The 26,097-nt window shown below is 38.3% G+C and overlaps 1 protein-coding gene and 1 long non-coding RNA gene across 2 annotated transcripts in view; one reads left to right on the forward strand and one right to left on the reverse strand.

Annotated features, from left to right (window-relative positions):
- LOC134737687 (uncharacterized) overlaps positions 1–25,216 on the reverse strand; it is a 41,455-nt gene extending 16,239 nt beyond the window's left edge. Inside the window, exons 1-2 of the long non-coding RNA XR_010122813.1 lie at positions 25,033–25,216; positions 18,603–18,724 (exon numbers count right to left, since the gene is read on the reverse strand). This is a non-coding gene — a long non-coding RNA (uncharacterized LOC134737687). The remainder of the gene's footprint in view (positions 1–18,602; positions 18,725–25,032) is intronic.
- On the forward strand, positions 3,486–25,891 carry TNFAIP6 (TNF alpha induced protein 6). The gene is made up of 6 exons (XM_054478959.2): positions 3,486–3,685; positions 9,856–9,993; positions 11,970–12,131; positions 15,921–16,149; positions 19,367–19,407; positions 25,209–25,891. The coding sequence occupies exons 1-6, from the start codon at positions 3,592–3,594 to the stop codon at positions 25,376–25,378; spliced, it is 834 nt and encodes a 277-aa protein (XP_054334934.1). The 5' UTR covers positions 3,486–3,591; the 3' UTR covers positions 25,379–25,891.
- Positions 25,892–26,097: the final 206 nt, after the last annotated feature.

The following is a 26,097-nucleotide window of genomic DNA, read 5'->3' on the forward strand; positions in this document are numbered from 1 at the left end:
TTTAAATCACACTCAAGGGGAATGGGTTTTTCCTCATTTATTGCCTTTATTCCTATCCTAGTCCATGTGGAGATTCTGGGATGGGTGGGGCATTCCTGTATTGCAATTTTATGTCCTTATTGGCAGTGTTAAAAATGTCCTGTATTGACATATTTTGTAATTCACTGAGCTCCACCCTTTCCTAATCTCATCTTGTTTTTTTCCTTCTCTTTCCAAGATTGCAACATATGCTTAATAAAGGATATAATTTATATTTTAATTTTCATACAGTGTATCAAAGAATTGCATTTTTGCACATCTTGCCATTCAAATCCAGTCATAAGTATAATCAGACATGTTGTCTTAGAACCTCTTTTCCTTCTCTCTCTTTTTCTCCTGTCTACATTCACCTGACACTTCTCTATCCCTTTTCCCCATCAGCTGAGACTCAGCATGTCAAAAGGATATAAAATATTTCCGCTCAACTGCTAACAGATGTTTAAAATTCTACTTTAGTGTCTCTCTCGCTGTTTTTTTTCTTTCGAGACAGCATATGGCTCTGTTGCCCAGGCTGTAGTGTAGTGATATGATGATAGTTCACTGAAGCCTCCAACTCCTAGGCTCAAGTGATCCTCCTGCCTCAGCCTCCTGAATAGCTGGGACTGCAAGCACACACCACCACACTGGCTAGTGTCTCATTTTTTCAGTTAACTTTGTGCAATAGTGACATCATTAACTATCATGGCAGCTTAAGAGATCTTAAGCTTGTTCAATGCAGCCCTATCCCAATTCAGATACGGAGTTCTCCCCACCATGCCTTTAGTTATCTAATAGCTGCTTAGGCTTACGGGCATTGGAACATTGCAGAAAAGCAACCAAAACAGGAACTCCTCTACAAAAAGCAGTCTTGCTGGGTTTTCAGCTAGTGGTGACATGTGCAAAAGGAGCCACTGCACATCGTGACACAGAGATGGTGGGAGGGGAGGGCATTCCTCTGCGAAGGCAAAATACTTCACTGGTAAAGTCTTCCAGGCCCTTGAAAGGAACTTTTTTTTTTCTTTTTTAAGATGGAGTCTGGCTCTGGCACCCAGGCTGGAGTGCAGTGGCGAGATCTTGGCTCACTGTAACTTCCGCCTCCCGGGTTCAAGCGATTCTCCTGCCTCAGCCTCCTGAGTAGCTGGGATTACAGAAGCGAGCCACCACGCCCAGTTAATTTTTGTATTTTTAGTAGAGACAGGGTTTCACCATATTGGTCTGGCTGGTCTCAAACTCCTGACCTCGTGATCCACCTGCCTCAACCTCCCAAAGTGTTGGAATTACAGGCGTGAGCCACTGCATCCGGCCTGAAAGGAACTTTTATCAGTGTATCTTCTCTCAGCTCCTCATGAGGCTTATCCTGGGTGGTGTGTGCTGGAGGCTGGGCAGAGGGTGCTTCTTAGACAACTTCCAAGGTAAGTTCATAGGCAACATTTCCTTTGCTACTCTCTCTTTTCTTCTCTCTCGTCCTCGGGATTACCCTCTGCATCTTTTCCATATGAAAACCCCATTTCCTCTTTCCTTTATTGAATGCCCCTCAAAATCAGAACTTACATCATTAGGCATTATTCTCCATTTCCTTGATAATAAGGAGGATGAGATTTTCAGACACTATGCAGAGCTAAGGGGAAATATTTATATTCTGCATGAGAGCTGGGAGAGGGGAGAAAGAAATCCTCCACCCCAGATTGGGTTAATTCATCAAAGCAACTCATTAAATTTTCGTGTTAAAAGAAGTTGAACATTCACACTTCGCTCTACTTGGAGCTTCATTAAAATGCAAATGAACACAGAAGGGTATCTGTTCTTAGTTATCTGGCCTAACTAAAGATTAATTGCAAACTCTTTCCTGAGAGTAATTTTTGATAAATGAGAACTAGGGGGAAATTAGGCGCTTGAGAGAGATGCAGAAAGGGCACAGCTGGAGGATGTGACAAGCAAAGAATTGGAAAGACTATGGGAAGGTTTTGCTGTAGCACTGCACAACTAAAGTTATATTTACTTCCTAAACCACAAACTTAAAATACTCATATAATTATACTTTCCAAAGAAATATCATGGTTTATTCCTTCCAACTACCTATGAATCTTGCTCTCAGTAACCATGCCTGTCTTCTCCATAGTCACATCCACCTGGTCTAAACTATACCTTTCTCTTTTGCAACAAACTTAAATTCACTAACCCTATCTGTGAACTTGGATACAATTCCCTCATCTTTCACGTGCCACCAGTCCAAAATAAAGATTTTGAATGCTAGTAACTTTATGTATACCTCAGTGAGCATCCAATAAATTCTGTACTCTCAGCCTACATCCCCATAACGCTCTTTTGAGAAGAGATGAGACCAGAACATACCTGAGATGTTCAAAGCAAAGATGTCTAAGGGATTCAAAGCTAACTTCAGACCAGAGCATGTCTAGCAAGTTGGCTTTTTCAAAGAACTCCAACATCATTGGAGGGACTAAGAAAGCATGGGAGAAATGAATGCTATAATAGGAGTGAATGGGAAGCAATTTGAGACCAAAAGTAGAGAATCTAAGTAGCAAAAAATGACCAATTTTGTAAAAAAATCAAAAGTTGCCAATAAATGGCTATCAATGAACAATAGGAAATGCCATTAGCATCAGTGGTAGTGGGAGTATTATCAGATATGTTACCCAAGGATTCTACACAAAGGAAGAGGAAAGTTTGGGATATTTGAAGGCATGATGACTTTACTGTAATAATTATTATCTATTACCTTGATCATCTTCTTCAAAGTTAGAGTGGTTTAGGGAAGCTAGGGACAAATTTTTATCAACTTTGTTAGTCTACCCACCTTTCTCCCAACACTTCAAGAATTTGTGGCCTGGGAAAACTGTGTTATAATAGGACATCCCAAAGCTGCTGGAATGTCCTGACGCTCTGAAATTGAAGTACTTTTCTGGGAGCTGATACATTTATTTAGCTGCTGACCATAACAAACCAAAGACTGCAACAGACCCCATCCTGGAAGAAAAGCAGACAGAGAATAAGGAAGTCATATATCACTGGAGAAAAATTAGGATTCTCCAAACTGTGCATACTTTTTGTTTTAAATTTTTTAGACAGGCTTGACAATGTTTAGAAAAGCCAGTCCAACATTACCAATAAAAGATTAGTGTTTAACCCCATATCCCATAATTGACACTGCAAATAAGACATTTAGGATTTATCTTGAAATTCCTACTGAAGTTTGACTTTCTTTTAATCACCGCTAAATCTGCATCAAGTTACACAAACTTTCTAACAGAAAAGTGTTTGTGACTAACAATAAACGAATTCCTTTCTTAATAAGTTAATTTTAAAACATAGATGATCATTCTATCTCCTTAGTTTTGGTTGCCAATGCAAATGAGTCAGAGGATTTGCTTCAGACACTGAGATAATTGTGTAACTCTACAGCGGAAAATGCCATTGGAGAGTACTTGCTGACCTCACAGTTGAAAAAACTATTTAAAAGATGTGGAAACCAGATGTTTCAGTCACATTTCAGCCGCTGCTCTGAGAATTTGTGAGCAGCCCCTAACAGGCTGTTACTTCACTACAACTGACGATATGATCATCTTAATTTACTTATTTCTCTTGCTATGGGAAGACACTCAAGGATGGGGATTCAAGGATGGAATTTTTCATAACTCCATATGGCTTGGTAAGAAACTTCACTCATGAGCCTCTTGTTGAGAATGTCGATTCTTTAAATCATGGAGAAGGAAATTTAAAGCAGTAACTTTTTCTATTCTGTACAAGGCTGATGTTCTCAAAGAAAATGCTTAGGAAAGATAGCCTTTGGAATACATATGCTTTTTTTTTAAAGTGTTCTTGTCCTCTAAAATTTAAAAATAGCATTTTATAAAGTGAATTGTTCAGTAGAAAATAGCAGTTAATATTTATATTCAGTATGAAAATATATTTTTAAACTTTTCAAAGCAGATGTAGTAGTACAGTGAGGAGTATTTCTTTAACTAACTAGAAACTCCAATATAGTCTTCTGTTTTTATGTCAATGCATTTGCAATCAGATTTCAGAATCCTAACAGGTAAATTGGAGTATACAAAAATTTTATAATAATTGCTTCATGTACTCTGAGCTATAGTCTATATCTTAGTTTTTTCAAACATTTTGACTATTTTGACCAAGCCAGCTTGCAATACAGAAAAAAGTGAAAAATGTTTCTCCTTCTGAATGCATTCTTACCACTTTGATTCTTTCTGTTTCTACTATCCATATAAATACTTTTCTGACCCTTTTGTTAGACAAGGAAAGTTTCTTTTGTTATTTTGTTTTGTTAAATGTAAGGAATGAGATAGGCCAAACAGTCAAGATAAACAATAGATCAAAAAAGGAAAATGCAGAAAACCCAAAACACCCCTTATATTACAGTGTGCTAAACAATGCTTTAATTCTCATGATACAAATTGGTATTGCTCTATGTTCATTATTGTGTTTAATAGTAAAAAAAAAATTGAATTTCTTGGGGAAAAATGCATAGATTCTTGCATAGAATAAAGAAATAAAGAGAAGGCGAAATTAACCTAGATTTTGATTTTATGCTTGCTAAACAGCACAGTTGTAGAATATTTTCCCTTTCAGCATGTTTCTCTCTAGTGATAACTGCAACCATGCGGATTTCATTAAAAAGCCTAATTTGTAATGCACAGCCTTGCCACCTATTTTTTTCAGCTTGAGCCAGTGAACTAATTTCATTGTGATCCATGTGGCCAAGACGGGATCTGAAATTTAGTAGAGGAATGAGCCCATCTCTTTATTGTTGTTGTGTACAGTCAAATATAGGAAATACGCTCATATTTGTCAGGACTTTTTTTAAATGTCATAAAGCTAGTAAGAATTAAATCCATGCAGATAAACTTTGAAATATTATCAAATCCTCTAATAATCAAGTAATTTAGAGTTGTCTTTTAAAGTGTCGTCATATGTTACAAAAATATAAACCTGGACAATAGAAGTTTTGACCCAGAGGTAGAGAGAAGCAAATTCAAATGTCTATTCATGTATGCTACAAATCTGAGGGTCAGGATAATTGCAAATTGCTTCAATCTGGGGCAAATTTTTGACCAGCCAGCCAAGCACAGATGTTTATAGTTGGTAGGATCAATATAATCTTTTTAGAAACCATTTAGGAAGGAAAGATAGTTGGATTAGAAGGGATACATCTGTTAGCAACTATCAAGAACAGGACACTTTAAATCTAGGGTGTCCCATCTTTTGCCTTCCCTGGGCCACAATGGAAGAAGAATTGTCTTGGGCAACTCATAATTTTTTTTTTTTTTTTTTTTTTTTTAAGCAGAATCTCGTTCTGTTGCCCACGCTGGAGTGCAGTGGCACCATCTCGGCTCACTCCAAGCTCCGCCTCCCGGGTTCACGCCATTCTCCTGCCTCAGCCTCCCAAGTAGCTGGGACTACAGGCGCCCGCCACCATGCCCGGCTAATTTTTTGTATTTTTAGTAGAGACAGGGTTTCACGGTGTTAGCCAGGATGGTCTCGATCTCCTGACCTCGTGATCCGCCTGCCTCGGCCTCCCAAAGTGCTGGGATCATAGGCGTGAGCCACCGTGCCCAGCCCAGGGAACTCATAATGTTTTAAGAAAGTTTACAAATTTGTGTTGGGCCACATTCAAAGCCGTCCTGGCAGGCCACAAGTTGGACAAGTTTACTTTAAATTCTCTAGGTTATGGTTCCAATCTGGTAAAATGATAAGGTTGAAGTAAAGGATTCCTAAGGCTTATTTTAACTCCGGTATCATCTAATTTTTAAAATAGTACTTTAAAAAAACAAAAACAAACAACAGTTAAGGACAAGAAATTACAATCATTTTACATGGATCATGAGAATAAAAAATGCACAGATAAGCAATTATTTTTATTGTTGAATCTGAAAAAGAAGGGAAAGGAAGGCGGGATGCGGTGGTTCACACCTGTAATCCTAGCACTGTGGGAGGCTGAGGTGAGCAGATTGCTTGACCCCAGGAATTAAAATGACCAGCCTGGGCAACATAGAGAAACTCTGTCTCTACCAAAAAAAACACAATTAACTGGGTGTGATGGTGCATGCCTGTAGTCCTAGCTACTCAGGAGGCTGAAGTGGGAGGATCACTTGAGCCCAAGAGGCAGACGTTGCAGTGATCTGTGACCTCACCACTGCACTCAAGCCTGGGTGACAGAGTGAGACCTTGTCTCAGAGAATAAAAACAGAAAGAAAGGAAAAGTAACGTATCTTGAGCTCCTCCTATGGTCCAGAAGCTATCATTAGCCCCATTTGACAAATGAGGAAACTGAGGCTCATCTGGTTATACAACTCAATGGTAGAAACAGCAGTGGAACCAAAGTTCATTTCTACTGCTGCCACTCACTAAAAGGAGAAAACATTTATTAAACAAATTTTCAGTTTTAATAAATGACTATTGACTAGATAAATTAATAAAATATTATTTCTTCTGAAAGGTAAAATTAGGATTCATTGTACAAAGGTCCATCTTAATAGCTCAAAATTCTGAATTGAGAAATATTTTTAATAAAACACCTTATTTAAAATTGTCAGGTACATACTCCAAGAGTTCTGTAATTTGTTCATATGGCAACATACTGGGAAGTTTGGTGCTATTAGAGGAACAATGTGGAATGTTAATATTTAATAAATTAAATCAGAAATTATAACAAAAATTTTTTGCTATTTCTATTATTATGTTATTACTAGACAAGTTTCAGTAGGTACCAAAAGTTTAAGAAAAATTACTGAGGGTGGGAGAAGAGAGAGGAACAGAGGTACTGGGTTTAATTCCTGGGTGATGAAATAATCCGTACAGCAAACCCCTGTGACATGAGTTTACCTATGTAACAAACCTGCACATGTACCCCCAAATTTAAAATACAAGATTTTTAAAAAATGAAAAATTACTGGGAGGAAAACTTAAAATTATTATTTGTTTAAATCCGTTAATTTTTTTGTTTTGTTTTGTTTTGTTTTTTGAGACAGAGTCTCGCTCTGTCACCCAGGCTGGGGTGTTGTGGCATGATCTCTGCTCACTGCAACTCTGCCTCCCTGGTTCAAGCAATTCTCCTGCCTCAGCCTTCCAAGTAGCTGGGACTACAGTTGTGCACCACCACACCCGGCTAATTTTTTGTATTTTTAATAGAGACGGGGTTTCACCATGTTGGCCAGGCTGGTCTGGAACTTCTAACCTCAGGTGATCCACCCGCCTCAGCCTCCCAAAGTGCTAGAATTATAGGCATGAGCTACCACGTCCCGCCAAATCTCCGTTAATTTTTTCTGTATACATCACATTTTAATTTTGAAATAAAATATGAAGAAAATAAGTTTGAGAAAACTTTGTATACATGAAAATAATTTCTACAAAATTTGTTTTCAGATACAGTTCTTTTAATCTGTATTATTAGGAAATATAATTTTTAACATTTTTAATGATTAACAACAATCTCTATTATAATACATAAGTAATACATAAGCTAAACACGCCTCCTGTCTTTACCAAAAGCTTTAGTGTTCCTCTATTTCAAGATAAAGAAATTCAAAATATTCACTAGTGTCCAAGTTCCTTGAGGATAGAACTTGATCCACAGCACCTAGCAAAATACCCAGTGATATAATGTTCAAAGTAACTAAATTGAAAACTAGGGAAAGTTTAATGAGGCTTTGCCATATGAAGGACACTGGGCAGCAGGCATCTTTCAATGGAGAAACAACTTGACTGATGTTCCTGGTATTCTCTGACCTCGAGCATCAGATTGACAAGGGTCCTCTGTGTGTGAGCAATGGCATTTACTATGTAATGTATAAGAGCAGGATCCTTAGAGTTCAAAAAAACAAGCACCCTCTCTTATTGAACTATGGCAATGTCAACTTCAGTTTGGGGTGGAAAACAAAGAACTATATTTCTAATTCCCCTGGATTCATTTCTTGGTGCCAAGAAATACGTATGTCCTCACTGCAAATGGTCCTAAGGGTGGCTGATTGCACAGGTCAGGATACAGAGACTTAACCATAATGTCAGACTACATAGAACTATTAGAGCTAACTACAGAGCTAATGTTATGACTATTGTCCTGGGAATCTTTTCACGTTGTTTCTATGGTAGAAGGGACTCCAAATTCAAAACAATCCATTTAAACAGTGATCTATTGGAAGACAACTCATGTATGACTTAATACTGCCTAAAATATGTTGGGAAAAATATGTGAACTAAAAAAGACAAATCAGATAAAAAATTGAGGCATTAACTGGTAGTTAGGTGTGTCCAGTTTTTTCTCTGCTGTGTTTGAATCTATTTTTCTTTTCCCTAATTTAGTATTTGCTTTGGATCCCTTCAGATCTTTCCTCAGTTTTTATTTGTTTTACTAAATTCTTTTTTTTTTTTTTTTTTTTTGAGACAGAGTCTCGCTCTGTCGCCCAGGCTGGAGTGCAGTGGCTCACTGCAAGCTCCGCCTCCCGGGTTCATGCCATTCTCCTGCCTCAGCCTCCCGAGTAGCTGGGACTACAGGTGCCTGCCACCATGCCCGGCTAATTTTTTGTATTTTTAATAGAGACAGGGTTTCACCATGTTAGCCAGGATGGTCTACATCTCCTGACCTCATGATCCGCCCACCTCGGCCTCCCAAAGTGCTGGGATTACAGGCGTGAGCCACCACGCCCAGCCTAAATTCTTAATTATATTGCATTAGTCATTTCCCTCAATTGGCTATTTTAGCTTATTTTTCTACATCATTGTGAGCCTACATAATGGATCCATCTTCACTAGTTTCTTTTGCCTTCACCTCCTTTTCTTTCCCCTATTGCTTACCTTTGCAAGTTTTTATATAGCTTAAATCCAAAAGAAAGCCAAAACTTTATCACCTGTGGATAGTGTTGCAATACAATGTTGTATTAAAAACTTTATTTTAGGCCAGACGCAGAGTCTCACGTCTGTAATCCTAACACTTTGGGAGGCCGAGGCAGCTGGATCACTTCAGGTCAGGAGTTCAAGACTAGCCTGGCCAACATGGTGAAACCTCGTCTCTCCTAAAAATACAAAAATTAGCTGGTTGTGTTGGCACATGCCTGTAATCCTAGCTACTCGGGAGGCTGAGGCAGGAGAATCACTTGAACCCAGGAGGCGGAGATTGCAGTGAGCCCAGGTCGTACCAGCCTGGGCGACAGAGTGAGACTCTGTCTCACAAAATAAAAATACAAAATAAAAAAAAAAAAAAACTTTATTTCAGGCTATCAGATCAAAAACATAATTTAGGCCAGGCCAGGTGGCTCATGCCTGTAATCCCAGCACTTTGGGAGGCTGAGGCGGGTGGATCACGAGGTCAGGAGATCGAGACCATCCTGGCTAACACGGTGAAACCCTGTCGCTACTTAAAAAAAAAAAAAAAAAATTAGCCAGGCATGATGGGGGGCACCAGTAGTCCCAGCTACTCGGGAGGCTGAGGCAGGAGAATGGTGTGAACCCCGGAGGCGGAGCTTGCAGTGAGCTGAGATCGCGCCACTGCACTCCAGCCTGGGAGACAGAGAGACTCCGTCTTAAAAAAAACAAAACAAAACAAAAACAAAACAAAACAAACAAAAAAACATAATTTAGCCTAAAGTTTCTGTTTATGGCCCCAAATTCCCCTAAAATTCCCCCTCATTCAGATTTTTCCCCAAAGCTTCCTAACAGTGAAAACTTAGCTACCCAAGGCAGCCAACCCAGAAAGCCCTTTGGCAGGAACAATAGCTGTTGTAATCTTCCAGCTGAGGCCACAAAATTTCCCCTGTCCCATAAGAAGGAATAACAGTGCTTTTATGACATCATCTGATTTTACAGAACGAGCAGCCGGTGTGTACCACAGAGAAGCACGGTCTGGCAAATACAAGCTCACCTACGCAGAAGCTAAGGCGGTGTGTGAATTTGAAGGCGGCCAACTCGCAACTTATAAGCAGCTAGAGGCAGCCAGAAAAATTGGTAACTGATTTCACAATGATTTTTCTTCTTTTTTATCCTTGGAGGAAAAAAAATCCATCTGTCCTAAGCCCTAGTAAGACTTCTTTCTCCAACCCCCTTCTGATATATCACTAAGCCCCTAGGACATCTCTGCTCTCTGACTTCTCCTATCCATCTGCCTAGAGTTGGCAGAAAGTTTCTAGTACCAGAAACTTATGTGGAGTCTTAACCCACTGTGATCTAATAAAATAAAAGTCAAAAGAAAATGAAAACCTCATTATTTCAATATTATTTAAATTTCTCATTAATTTCAATGTCATTGCTATTCTTTTTGTATTGTTCTAGCTCTTTGACTTCTCAGTATAGAGGCTGTTAAATGATGCTATGGTACTATATTGAGTCTTACAAGGAAATTTACTTGGTAGAGAAATATTGAATTTAGTGGCTTTTTTCCCCAATTTTTTTCAATTAAGTGGGAGAATGCATTTGTACTTCAGGATCAAAAGCTATAAGGAAAAGGAGGACAGGAAGGTCGTGAGATAGAAGCAGAAAGAAACCGGGCAGATGGTATCAGAAGACCTGGTGAAAATCCCAGCAATCAACTGGTGTTACATGCTTCTTTATACAAAAGTGGATTGCTACCATCTCTCTTGGCCTTTGGGGAGAATGGGCCACCCGCATTCAGAACTCTTTTGCTGACTGAATAGCATCTGGCAAAGTTGATACATTACTCAAGAAAAAAAATAATAGTGTTTTCTCAAATGCCCCAAAGCCTCCCCATATGACTGCTGGTCTGTAATCACAGGGCGGCATGGGGCAAAGTAACTGGAATGGAAGAGACAAAGCCCATAGTCTTTACTGGCCATCCTGGACCTCTAGTAAAATTGCTCTTGGTGGCATTGACAGATACTAAAACAGCCTCTGAGTCTGAGCAAAGGAAACAGGGCTGAGCCTTTGTTTGAAATGTATGAGAGAATTTATCTTTATTCAAATCTTTTAAAACATTACGAATATCTGATAGGGTGCAGTGGTTCACACCTGTAATCCCAGCACTTTGGACTGCTTGAGCTCAGGAGTTCAAGACCAGCCTAGGCAACATAGCGAAACCTCATCTCTACAAAAAAAATTAAAAAATTAGCCAGGTGTGGTGATGCACACCTGTGGTCACAGCTACTCTAAAGGCTGAGGTGGGAGGATTGCTAGAACCCAGGAGGTGGAGGCTGCAGTGAGCTGTGTTCATGCCACTGTACTCTAGCCTGGACAACAGAGCAAGACCATGTCTCTAAATAAATAAATAGGCCAGGCGTGGTGGTTCATGCCTGTAATCCTAGCACTTTGGGAGGCCGAGGTGTGCGGATCACTTGAGGTCAGGGGTTTGAGACCAGCCTGGCCAACATGGAGAAACCCCATCTCTACTAAAAATACAAAAATTAGCTGGGCATGGTGGTGCATGCCTGTAACCCCAGCTATTCAGGAGATTGAGGCAGGAGAATTGCTTGAACACAGGAGGCAGAGGTTGGAGTGAGCCGAGATTGCACCACTGCACTCTAGCCTGGGTGACAGAGTGACACTCTGTCTCAAAAAATAAATAAATAAGATATTATAAATATCTTAATTGATCCTAAAATAGAAATTAAATTACTGCTTGAAAATATTTTTTTCAAAATTGATAATTTCAGAAATTATCTCATGGCATTCCATAAGTCATTTGTGAAAAGAAGCCAACTCTGAACTTGGATTAGTTTCATACCCACAATAATTTGTAGTCCATTTGCATTTTTTTCAAGTAAGAGGTAGTTTTCCAGTAAAAATCAGAAGTTACATTTCATGTGTATTCACACTTTGTCTAATTAAGGAAACAATTTTCTCCCTTTTACATGAACTGGATTTGAGCAGTTAAGAAACTTACTGTTGGAACTGGCTATCTTTGCTAAGATGACTTTTGCTTAGCCAAGACAGTTTACCAGTTTAGTCCATAACTCTTTTTCTTCTTGCAGGATTTCATGTCTGTGCTGCCGGATGGATGGCTAAGGGCAGAGTTGGATACCCCATTGTGAAGCCAGGGCCCAACTGTGGATTTGGAAAAACTGGCATTATTGATTACGGAGTCCGTCTCAATAGGAGTGAAAGATGGGATGCCTATTGCTACAACCCACATGGTGTGTTAAAAATAATAATTTTATGTTTTGCAAAAACAGTTCCATGCAGCTAAGAGGCTGTTAAAAAAGAAATGGCTACTTTTTCCAGAAATAATTGAATTTGGTAATAATAATTACTACTAATAACTACAATTCATAAAGTGCTTATACTATACCAGACATTGAGTTATGTTCCTTCATCTACACTCTAACTTAATATTCACAATAATTCTTCAAGGAGCTATTGTTATACCTATTTTAGAAATCAGGAAATTGAAACTTAGAGAATTAAGTAACACAAAATCAGGAGTCAATAATGATTAGGCAGATGGGACTGAGAATTCAGATCTTCTCTGTGCCAGGGAACTTCCCAGCCATAAAGAAAAAGAAAATAAAAAAGCAGATTAAAAACTTGTCACAGTAAATTAGCTAAAACAATAAAGTGATGCTACCAAATGTTAACTATTCAAAATTGTCCTTTTGATACAACAGGGAAAAGGAGACAAAGTAAACAAATTCTTTCCCTAATTTCTTTTTGTGTATATATACTAGTACTTCCAAACTAAGCAACTCTAATTCTATGGTTTAAAAATTATATACTGTATATACTAGTTATTATACAGTATATTTTTATTCATATTTTTTCCATGGTTGCTTGCCACTATGAAATAATGAGAAAATTAACTCATAATTACTATAAAGAATTATTCTTAGGTCATGTTCTTGGAGAAAAAGTAAGCTGTTCTTTTTGGATATATTTCCCCCAGGACAATGTTACAAAATATTACAGTATGTTACAAAGTCTTCCTGGCATTCAGGATCATAAACATCCTCAGATGTATCCCATTTGGATTTACCCTATAAGAAATTCCATAACACAGTAGGAGAGTTACATAGTGAGGTTCTAGTGTATTATTATAAAATCTATTATTTAATGATATTAACATTTGGAGAACAGTTTCTCATGTCTGTAAGTAACCTATATCTCAAAATTATGTGTAGTCCAAGTAGAAAGATTTTTTGCCTACAGCTACAACTAGTCTTAACTGAGACAAAATAGGAATAAATACTTAACAGTGTATTTATGTAACTTTAACTTTCAAGTGACTTTGACATGTTTTAAGCTTATTTAGTCCTATACTATACAGTACTAATTTAGTCCTATATTTAGTTATGTCAACAATATGTATCCTCCTTTCCTCCCTCCCTCTCTTACATTTTCTTAAATATATTTATGCAGACCACTCTTCATTTACTCTCAAGAGTAACTCTTCTTTTCAAATATATTCTCTGATTCTTCTTTCACTTGATAAACTTTAGGATCTCTGAGCTTCCATTGGATAATTTCCATAGATTAAACTCTAGATTCATTGAAGAAGTGCCAATGAAACGGTCCTTTCAGTATTTCATTGCCCTTTCATAAGAATATAATCCTAAATTATAAATTATTATAAGTTGCTTTCTTTTCTCAGAGAGGCTGAATACACTCTGGGAATACAGAATCCTGGGAGATTTGTTTTTACCCAATTCTCAGTGCATTTAGCTCACTTTTGGATTTGGTGGTATGCTGACTATTTAGGATGTGGTTAACTTGAAGGAGACTTGACCGCCTGAACTAGCACTAGGGGAACAGCTCACTGAAACATCACTGGAATAAAAAAAAAAAAAAAACATAATGGCTTCACAAAAATAAAGCAATCATTATTGACTAATCAATGTCACCAAGTTAGAGCTGATATTCTAAATAATAGATGAGGCAGTAACTAGATGTAACATAAAATATAGATCTAAATAAATATAGCCAAATAGGCAGCCAAATTAGTTCAATATTTGAATTTTTTCTATCTATTAATATATACAACAAAGATTGGATGCTATGGGATGGAACAATTCACTCCTAAAGCTGGCAATGTACATCCTTATGCAGACATACAAACTATGTGTTGTATATTTTATTATACAATAAGAATAGCTTATGGGTTGCATAACATCCTTAAATTATTTTCTGTATTTTATCCTTAGAATAACCCTGTGTGATAGATAATGGGAAAGGCATGGCTACATTTATTTTACCAATGAAGAAAATGAAGTATAGAGTGGTCACCAAGCTTGAACTAGATCCTTGACCTTCATTTGTTGCTCGCCAGCCTTTCTATGCTCCTGTTCTGCTTTATTTCAGGAGCATAGAAAGGCTGGGGAGCACCTTTTTTCTAGACATTAGACACTGACCTGATATGGAATTAAAATTAACCAGGGCTTCTTCCTAGCTTTCCCTCTAGGTCATATGGCAAACCACTGATTCTGATACAGCGTTTTTGTTTTGTTTTATATGTGTTTGTTTTTCTTATGACAAGTTATAACATACTGAAATCTGTTAAATGATGAATGACTTGGAAAAACAAACATGAATATCTCCATCGAATCCTAAAATATTAGGATTAGGGTATTAGTTTAAAATCAGTAAAGGCAATATACAGAATAATTATAAATTATTCCTTTTAATTGGATTAGAGTGACTTTAAAGTCTCTTGCGATCATGAAATTGTATAATGATTTTCCAAGCAGAATTTATGGGATCCATTATTCTAAGTGCTTGTGGCCCTGAAGACATATGGTGACACCACAGGGCAAAGTCCCTACCATCTTGATAGGGCTGTTTGTAATATAAATGTATACATATTTGTCAAAATTGTAGACATAGGCCAGGTGCCATGGCTCACACCTATAATCCCAACACTTTGGGAAGCTGAGGTGGGTCGATCACCAGAGGTCAGGAGTTCGAGTCCAACCTGGCCCACATGGCAAGACCCTATCTCTACTAAAAATACAAAAATTAGCCAGACATGGTGGCTCATGCCTGTAATCCCAGCTACTCAGGAGAGACTGAGGCATAAGAATTGCTTGAACAATTGCAGAGGCTACAGTCAGCTGAGATTGTGCCACTGCACTCCATCCTGGGCAACAGAGTGAGACTCCATTTCAAAAAACAACAACAAAAAATAGGCGTGTGCACAAAAGACTTGTCATGTTATGCCTTAAAAGATAAAATAAAACAAAAATATTTTTAAAAGTACAATTAATTACAATTGTTTTAATTTTAAAATTTATTTTTATTTTTATTTTTTAGAGCTGGAGGTCTCACTACGTTGCCCAGGTTGGCCTCAAACTCCTAGGCTCATGGGATTCTTCTGCCTCAGCCTCCCAATTAGCTGGGACTAAGGGTGAGCATCACTGCACCCAGCCATTTTTTTCTTACTATATTTACTTTTTTAAAATTCATGGCTGGGCACAGTGGCTCATGTCTATAATCTCAGCACTTTCAGAGGCAGAGGCAGGAGGCCCACTTGAGGTCAGGAGTTCAATACCAGCCTGGGCAACATTGCAAGATCCATTTCCACAAAAAAAAAAAAAAAGAAATTACCAGGGCTTGGTGGCACATGCCTGTCATCCCAACTACTTAGGAGGCTGAAGTGGGAGGATCGCTTGAGCCAATGAGTTCAAGGCTGCAATAAGCTATGATTGGGTCACTGCACTCCAGCCTAGGTGACAGAGCGAGATCTTGTCTCAAAATATAAAAATAAAAAGAAATTCACAAAGAGTCCATGTTCATTTTAGAGAATTTAGTAACTATTGATGAAAAAATACATTTATTCTTTGGCTAAAAGCATACATAATATGCCATAGATGCTGTATACTAAGACATTTAACATTTCATAAAAAGTAATAGATTGCTAAGAAATGTCATTTTTAACAGGGATAATGTTTTTCCTAATGCTTTGGGGTTTTTACGTTTTTTTCTTCTCATTTCAGCAAAGGAGTGTGGTGGTGTCTTTACAGATCCAAAGCGAATGTTTAAATCTCCAGGCTTCCCAAATGAGTACGAAGATAACCAAATCTGCTACTGGCACATTAGACTCAAGTATGGTCAGCGTATTCACCTGAGTTTTTTAGATTTTGACCTTGAAGATGACCCAGGTTGCTTGGCTGATTATGTTGAAATATATGACAGTTACGATGATGTCCATGGCTTTGTGGGAAGGTACGTGTGGGTCCCCATACAGGAAATTAAATGAATGTCCAGTATTTTGTTTGATGCTTCTTTAATTTTCCCTCCACTGTCCCTATAATATTGATTTTGGAATAGTTCTACTCTCCTAAAACACCATATCATTTTTCAACAAAGATTTTTCTTAGCTGGCTGCTACAACATACTTATTAAAGCAATGAGAGCTGCCTTTTGATTATGGCTAAGTTGTAAGAACTAGTTAGTCTATTTTATAAACACCTCAAGATCTGACTACAACATACTTATTAAAGTAGTGAGAGCTGCCTTTTGATTATAGCTAAGTTGTAAGAACTAGTTAGTCTATTTTATAAACACCTCAAGATCTGACTAACAGTAGGAGGAAGAAAGATATGTGAGTTGCAAAAATTGTTCAGGTTTTTAAGTTCTAATTTCTTACAACCTTAAAAATGATTATACGGCTGGGCACGGTGTCTCACGCCTGTAATCCACACCACTTTGGGAGGCCAAGGTGGGCGGATCACCTGAGGTCAGGAGTTCAAGACCAGCCTGGCCAACATGGCAAAACCCTGTTTTTACTAAAAATACAAAAATTAGCCGGGCATGGTGGCAGGTGCCTGTAATCCCAGCTACTCAGGAGGCTGAGGCAGGAGAATCACTTGAACCCAGGAGGTGGAGGTTGCAGTGAGCCAAGATTGCACCACTGCACTCCAGCCTGGGTGACAGAGCAAGACTCTGTCTCAAAAAAAAAAACAAAAAGATTATAAATTCAGTAATTGTTGCCTTTCTTCTTCCTACAAAGCATTGTGCTAAGTATTATGGAAGTAAGGTAAATAAGCAAAGTTTTACCCTTTCTCTCTTTAATATTTTTCCTTTGGCTTTTCAACATGCTAGAACACAACCTTTTTCTTCACACTCCAAATCTTTAATATACTTTGAATTTTGAGTGTCTTATGATATATTGCAAATTAAAGAGTATACAATTAGGTATTTTATATATTCAGGTCCCCACCTAATAACCCATATTTTAGACTATCAATTATCAATAGACTATCAGTTTTCAATTCTCTATTATACATAATAGTAATTTAATGGGGAAAAAATGGTAATGGGGACAATTTAAAAATGACAGACTCAATTGCTTTTTATGTTGATTTTGAACGTGTAACTTAAATACAAAGAAAACCAAAGGCATTTATTGCAAAAATGAAGAGTTTTTTTTTTAAGGGAAAGTATTTTTTGTTTTGTTTTCTTCTTTCTACAACTTTTTTTTTTTTTCTTTTTTTTGAGACGGAGTCTCACTCTGTCACCAGGCTGGAGTGCAGTGGCACAGTCTCGGCTCACTGCAACCTCTGCCTCCCATGTTCCAGCAATTCTCCCGCCCCAGCATCCCGAGTAGCTGGGATTACAGGCGCCTACCACTACGCCTGGCTAATTTTTGTATTTTTAGTAGAGGTGGGGTTTCATCATATTGGCCAGGCTGGTCTCAAACTCCTGACTTCAGGTGATCCGCCCGCCTCGGCCTCCTAAAGTGCTGGGATTACAGGCGTGAGCCACCGCACCCGGCCTTGTTTTCTTCTTTAGCTGACAGACTACTGCTATAGAGAAAAGATAGTTTATAAAAATAGTTTGATGAAGACACGAAGTAGAGTTGGGGAATTAAGAACAAAGTACAGGCGGGCACACCTGTGGTCCCAGCTACTTTGGAAGCTGAGGCAGGAGGAGCACTTGAGCCCAGTAGTTCTGGGCTACAGTGCATTATGCTGGTGGGGTGTTCACACTAAGAGCAGCATCAATATGATGACCTCTCAGGAGTAGGGGACCACCAGGTTGCCTAAGGAGGGGTGAACCTGCCCAGGTCAGAAACAAGCAGATTAAAACTCCTGTGTTGAGAAGTGGGAAGGAGCCTATGAATAAACATTGTATTTCAGCCTGGGCAATACAGCAACATCCTATCTTATATAAAATCATAAACTACTGTCTTTAGGAGGTTTGAACAGGCTAATTTGTTATTTCTTGGATTTATATTATATAATTTACCCTTTATGTAAATTTAGACTTTTCCTCTAGAATAAATTACATATTTAGAAACCTGTAAAACCCTTACCTTTTTATATGTGTAAGAGGGTTCCTTTCAAGTCATGATTCAGATAAAAACCAAATCCTTTTATACCTATAAGGTCCAAAATAATTTTTCCAGATTTAAATCAGTCTATCCTAGAATTCAGAATATTCATATCACCAAGCATATGCCCATTCTTCTACAACTGTGAAGAAAACTTTATAAAATTAATTAGAAATAAATTTTTAAGGCTGGACACAGTGGCTTATGCCCGTAATCCTAGCACTTTGGGAGGCCGAGGTGGTTGGATCACCTGAGGTCAGGAGTTTGCGACCAGCCTGGCCAACATGGCAAAACCCTGTCTCTACTAAAAATACAAAAATTAGTAGGGTGTGGTGGCACATACCTGTAATCCCAGTTACTCGGGAGGCTGAGGCAGGAGAATCACTTGAACCCAGGAGGCAGAGGTTGCAGTGAGCCGAGATAGTGCCATTGTACTCCAGCCTGGGCTATAGACCGAGACTCCATCTCAAAAAAAAGAAAGAAAATTTTAATTTTTCCAAATAGATTCAAATTATCTACTGCACAACATTTTCTAGTTACACAAAGTAAAAATGCCGCACATATCTTTCCTTTAAAATCTCATTGGCTGGATGCGGTGGCTCACGCCTGTAATCCCAACACTTTGAGAAGCTGAGGCGGGAGGATCACCTGAAGCCAGGAGTTCAAGATGAGCCTGGCCAACATGGTGAAACCCCATCTTTACTAAAAGTACAAAAATTAGTCAGGTGTGGTGGCGCATGCCTGTAATCTCAGTTACTTGGGAGGCTGAGGCAGGAGAATCGCTTGAACCCAGGAGGAAGAGGTTGCAGTGAGCCAAGACTGTGCCACTGCACTCCAGCCTGAGCGACAGAGCAAGACTCCATCTAAATAATAAAATAAAATAAAATAAAATAAAAATCATCAATATTGTAAGAAGATTATTTCAAATAACAAACTTTGTTTTAACTCCTATTCTCCCTTACAAATCCAGGTAAAATAACAATAGAAATTTTAAAAATTGTGGAACAATGAGCTGTTACTTAGAGGCTTAATTCTCAGTAACAGCCACTTTACTAGCTGTATAATATTCATTTGTGTGACATCTCTTTTCTAAAAATTCCTTTTCAGGTACTGTGGAGATGAGCTTCCAGATGACATCATCAGTACAGGTAAGGTACTTAACATAGTTTTGAGGACCAAAACTATGATTTGTTTCTTTACAGTGTCCCTGAAAGTAAAGGGACATTGTTAAATAGTAAATAGTAGTTATTATTCACTTTTTAAAGTTGAAAGAACCAACACCAGATGCAGCTTGCTGGCTTGTAAAATGCAAAAAAAAAAAAAAAATTACTTATACTTAAAGATTTATGCCAACTGCTTGCACTAAAAAATGTATAAACTCTTGTTCTTTGCTGAAAATGTAATGTATCTGAGAGAGTCTTGAATCTGCAAATCCACAAATATTGCTGTAGTTTATGATTTCCATAAATGTGCTAATAAAATGGCTGAAATTTTTCATTGATAAATGGTTGAAGTAATTTATAAAGTCATTAAAAATCTTTGTCACTAAAACAATCTTACATCATATTCATTACATTTTTATCTTAGTACAATATTCTCCAGAGAATGTTTCAAATAACAAAGTTCTGTGAGATTTAAATAGATGTTACATGAGAAGAGGGCTCTAAGGTCAAATACATTTGGAAAACGTTGGGTTAAACAATATCAAACAGGTTTCTTTATTGGAAGACAGCAGGGATCTTTTAATATGCTAATCATGTGTAGTAAATCTGAAAAGACCGGATATAATAGGTAGTGCTTTCCAAATATTGCCCACCCCCCCATTATTTTCTGTGACTTTGTTCCAGGAAATATACCTCAAGAAATGCCCTGTAGTCACATAAATTTATCTCAATATGCAATATCACTCTTTAATTTATCCCATACTGCTATTTTCTGGCTAAAAACTTTCTTTCTTACATGTATTCAATATTTTATTTTATTTCCATCACCAGCACCAGCAGCTGGCATTTTTATGTGCTCTATTTTCTCCCAAGTCATAAAATTATCACAGTACTTCTGCAACTATAAACAACAAAACTACAATTGAGTTGCAATTTCTAAGTACTCAGATACTACTAGTTAACTTACTCCCACACCCCAGCCTTTCAGTGACTCAATTCTAATTTATTCATCATAACTGTAAGAGATGGAACTTACTGCTCTGTTATTGAATGATTAATGCTTAAACCTTGTTAGTTCATTCTTCTGTTACAAACTCCCTTAAGAAAGATAACCTATTAAATTAAACCGTTTACTTATCTCTCATTCCTTTCTTGAAAATATATTTTATATTAACAGAAAGTTGAAAGAAAACATCTTATTGCTGTAGGAGGTAGTTGGAGGATGAGAATCCTATTAAACAAAGAAGTTAAAAAGAAGTCTAGGCCGGGTGTGGTGGCTCACGTCTGTAATCCCAGCACTTTGGGAGGCCGAGGCAGGCCAATCACCTGAGGTCAGGAGTTCGAGACCAGCCTGACCAACATGAAGTAAACCCCGTCTCTACTAGAAATACAAAATTAGCCGGGCGTGGAGGCGCATGCCTGTAATCCCAACTACTTGGGAGGCTGAGGCAGGAGAATTGCTTGAACTGGGGAGGCAGAGGTTGTGGCGAGCCGAGATAGCGCCATTGCACTCCAGCCTGAGCAACAAGAGCAAAACTCCGTCTGAAAAAAAAAAAAAAAAAAAAAAGAAGTCTGAAATTTTACATTTTCCTTTTTTCTCTAAAATAGACAACTTACTCCAAATGTAATCAAATCAGTGGTGGGGTTTTATTGGCACAACTTCAAGAAACTGGAAAAAAAAAACCCACACAATTTATCATTCAAAGAGAAACAAATCAAGAAGCAGAAAAGAATATAGTTAAACAAAAGAGCCAAAGATTTAGCAAAAAATCAGGAAGAGGACATTGATACAAAGTAACAGAAAAAGAAGATATAAGATACAGTTAACATAAAATCCTATCAAGCATAGGCCTGGTGTGGTGGCTTACACCTGTAATCCCAGCACTTTGGGAGGATGAGGTGGGCGGATCACCAGGTCAGGAGATTGAGACCATCCTGGCTAACACGGTGAAACCCCGTCTCTACTAAAAATACAAAAAATTAGCTGGGTGCGGTGGCATGCGCCTGTAGTCCCAGCCACTTGGGAGGCTGAGGCAGGAGAATTGCTTGAACCTGGGAGGCAGAGGTTGCAGTGAGCTGAGATCGTGCCACTGCACTCCAGCCTGGGTGACAGAGCAAGACCCCATCTCAAAAAAAAAAAAAAAAATCCTATCAAGCATAATACTATTAACATTTTGATCTGGTTTTCTTTTTAAATATATGCTTACTCAACCTAGGGTATAGATTACAAAACAAAAATAGAAAACAAAGACATTGGCCAAGCATGGTAGCTCATGCCTGTAATCCTAGCACTTTGGGAGGCCAAGGTGAGAGGATTGCGTCAGCCTCAGGAGTTTGAGACCAGCCTGGGCAACATGATGCAACCCCGTCTCTACAAAAAAATACAGAAGTCAGCTGGGCACAGTGGCTCATACCTGTAATTCTAGCACTTTGGGAGGCCAAGGTGGGTGGATCACTTAAGGTCAGGAGTTCAAGACAGCCTGGCCAATATGGTGAAACCCCATCTCTACTAAAAACACAAAAAATTAGCCAGGTGTGGTGGCACGTGCCTGTAATGCCAGTTACTCAGGAGGCTGAGGCAGGAAAATCGCTTGAACCTGAGAGCCAGAGGTTGTAATTAGCTCAGATGGCTCCACTGCACGCTAGCCTGGGCAACAAAGTAAGATTCCCTTTCAAAAAAAAATTAAAAATACAAAGTTAGCCAGGCATCCTGATGCGTGCCTGTAGTCCCAGCTACTCGGGAAGCTGAGGTAGGAGGATCACCTGAGTCCAGGGAGGTCAAGGTTGTAGTGAGCTGTGATCATGCCACTGCTCTCCAGCCTGGGAGACAGAGTGATATCCTGTCTCAAAAAAAAAAGAAAGAAAGAACCTGAAATTGTCCATAATCCTACCACATTAATAAGAGATATAAAGTAAGGATGTGCCTACTCTCCTCACCTCTCCATCCCAGAAAGGCATTTGATAACTCTGTAGTGACCATCCTTCCAGATGTTTTTCTATTATACAAACATTATATACATGGAAACTATGGACATATTTCCAAGTCAGAGTATGATATTTAGATCATTCAAATTCTTTTTCATGACTGCCTAATAGGTCACTGCATGGATATACCATAATTTGTCAAGTACTAATATTTAACATTCTGAGGCATTTGATTCTGATTTTTTCTTTTGTTATTCAACGTTTCAATGAACATTTTAAAACCTCTGTCTTTACTCAGTAATTCTACTTTAAAAAAAAATAGATTCCTACAGTGCCAATTTACATTTCATTTTCTTTTCTTTTTTTTTTGTTTTTGTTTTTGTTTTTTTTCGAGACAGGGTCTTGTTCTGTCACCCAGGCTGGAGTGCAAGGGCGCCATCACAGCTCACTACAGCCTCAAACTCCTAGGCTCAAGTGATTTTCCTGCACAAGGCTAATTTTTTATTTTTTATTTTTAGTAGAGATGGGGTCTTGCTATGTTGCCTAGGCTGGTCCTGAAGTCCTGAATTCAAGCTGTCCTCCTGCCTCAGCCTCCCAAAGTGCTGGGATTTCAGGTGTAAACCACCTTGCCTGGCTGACTCCCAATTTACATTTTCTTTTCTTTTCTTTTTTTTTTTTTTTTTATTTTTTTGAGAGTGAGTCTCGCTCTGTCGCACAGGCTGGAGTGCAGTGGCATGATCTCGGCTCACTGCAAGCTCCGCCTCCCGGATTCACGCCATTCTCCTGCCTCAGCCTCCCGAGTAGCTGGGACTACAGGTGCCCGCCACCACGCCTGGCTAATTTTTTGTATTTTTAGTAGAGACAGGGTTTCACTGTGTTAGCCAGGATGGTCTCAATCTTCTGACCTCCTGATCCACCCACCTTGGCCTCCCAAAGTGCTAGGATTACAGGCATGAGCCACCGCGCCCGGCCATTTTTTTGTTTGTTTGTTTGTTTGTTTTTTAATAAGGCCTGTCAACTCATACCTAACCAATTTGCATTTTAACCAGCTGAATATTCTCTGAATTCTCTCACAATAGAAGAGCAAAAAATTATCATTAATAATCTAAGTTGAATTTTTGGTAGTGTTTTTGAACACATTTTTAAATGTCTATTAGCCCTTTGAACACCTATGAATTGCCTATGAATTTAGATTTCTTGCACATTCTTTGGTGCTTTTGTCTTTCTCTTTTTTATTTCTAGCAGCTCTTTGTATTTTAGAGATATTAACCCTATTTTCTCTCAGTCTGTCTCATGCAAAAATTTTTCTTTATATTTAGGCAAATCTTCCAAATACGAGAAAATAGTCTGAGAATCAGAGCATGAACTCGGAAACCAGACTGCCTGTGCTCAAACCTGACTCTGCCCATTTAGTTCTGTGGCTTTAGGCAAGCTACTTAGTAGTCACTCTGTGCCTCAGTTTCTTATCTGTAAAATGAATATTTAAAAAGTATCCCCCTCACTTCACAGTGTTGTTGTGGGAGTTAAATAAGTTAATAGATAAAAGCAAGCATTAGCAATGTATACACTCTGCTTTTGTTTATATATATTTGCAGCTCATGCCTGTGACCCCAACATTTTGGGAAGCTGAGGTAGGAGGATCACTTGAGCACAGGAGCTTGAGACCAGCCTGGGCAACATAGTGAGATCCTGTCTCCAAAAACAAACAAAAAGAAGGCCTTTGCCTCCTTTTTGAAAAGGATATAAATATTCCTATATTTTATGTTATATAATAAAGTTTTTCCTTTTTATTTAGCACATTTTGGTCTTTATATTACTGTAAAATGTGTTTAGGTACTCTGTGTAAAGTTGGAATCTAGCTTCGTTTCTAATAAATGTGAAACTTGTTGCTTTGACATCATTTAGTAAATAACTCATCCACCCATCACTGGTTTGACCTGCCCTGCCATTCTCCTGCAATTCAGTGGATGTTCCTTCTACAAAGAGTATCTTCTTTTTTTTTTTGAGACGGAGTTTTGCTCTTGTTGCCCAGGCTGGAGTGCAATGGCAGAATCTTCGCTCACTGCAACCTCCGCCTCCTGGGTTCAAGAATTCTCCTGCCTCAGCCTCCCGAGTAGCTGGGATTACAGGCACACACCACCATGCCCGGCTGATTTTTTGTATTTGTACTAGAGACGGGGATTCACCATGTTGGTCAGGCTGGTATCGAACTCTCGACCTCAGATGATCTGCCCACCTCGACCTCCCAAAGGGCTGGGATTACAGGCATGACCCACCAGGCCCAGCTCAAGAGTACCTTTTAAATACAAGAGAGAGGCCAACTTGGTGGCTCACGCCTGTAATCCCAACACTTTGGGAGGCCGAGGTGTGCGGATCACCTGAGGTTGGGAGTTTGAGACCAGCCTGGCCAACATGGTGAAACCCCGTCTCTAGTAAAAATACAAAAAATCTGCCAGGTGTGGTGGTGCGTGCCTTTAATCCCAGCTACTCGGGAGGCTGCGGCAGGAGAATCGCTGGAGCCCGGGAGGCGGAGCTTGCGGTGAGCCGAGATCGCGCCACAGCACTCCAGCCTGGGCAACAGAGTGAGTGAGACTCTGTCTCAAAAATAAATAAATAAATACAATAGACAAAATTTCCTGTAGGATAGATTGGAGGACCAAAGGAAAAAATACAAACGTCTCTCACCCTGTTCCATGCGGCAATGAAACCACAGATTCTTCAGCTTGAGAATCGACCTCTGAATTCTGGGAATCTTGTTCATGAATTCTTATATTCTCCTATGAGAATGAAGAGTCTTTGAATTGTCAGCCAAATCAAAGGAGAGTAACATCTTTGTTCTTTTGCCTCTTTCCCCCCAACAGGAAATGTCATGACCTTGAAGTTTCTAAGTGATGCTTCAGTGACAGCTGGAGGTTTCCAAATCAAATATGTTGCGGTGGATCCTGTATCCAAATCCAGTCAGGGAAAAAATACAAGTACTACTTCTACTGGAAATAAAAACTTTTTAGCTGGAAGATTTAGCCACTTATAAAAAAAAAAAAAAGGATGATCAAAACACACAGTGTTTATGTTGGAATCTTTTGGAACTCCTTTGATCTCACTGTTATTATTAACATTTATTTATTATTTTTCTAAATGTGAAAGCAATACATAATTTAGGGAAAATTGGAAAATACAGGAAACTTTAAATGAGAAAATGAAACCTCTCATAATCCCACTGCATAGAAATAACAAGCGTTAACATTTTCATATTTTTTTCTTTCAGTCATTTTTCTATTTGTGGTATATGTATATATGTACCTATATGTATCTGCATTTGAAATTTTGGAATCCTGCTCTATGTACAGTTTTGTATTATACTTTTTAAATCTTGAACTTTATAAACATTTTCTGAAATCATTGATTATTCTACAAAAACATGATTTTAAACAGCTGTAAAATATTCTATGATATGAATGTTTTATACATTATTTAAGCCTGTCTCTATTGTTGGAATTTCAGGTCGTTTTCATAAATATTGTTGCAATAAATATCCTTGAACACACATATTTGTGCACCTCTCTAATTATTGAAGACAAGGAACTGGAAATAGAATTACTGAATCAAAGGTTAATTAAAATAAAATTTTCTGTTTTGATAGGCAAAAATGAGGCCTCACTGTAGTTTGAATTTGCATTTCTTTATTCATGAGATTGATGGTTATATAATTTTTTGTTAATTTTTTTGTGAATTATTTTTCCATGCCTTTTT

The sequence above is a fragment of the Pongo pygmaeus genome, chromosome 11 (assembly GCF_028885625.2).
Source record: "Pongo pygmaeus isolate AG05252 chromosome 11, NHGRI_mPonPyg2-v2.0_pri, whole genome shotgun sequence".
NCBI classification, from domain to species: Eukaryota; Metazoa; Chordata; class Mammalia; order Primates; family Hominidae; genus Pongo; species Pongo pygmaeus.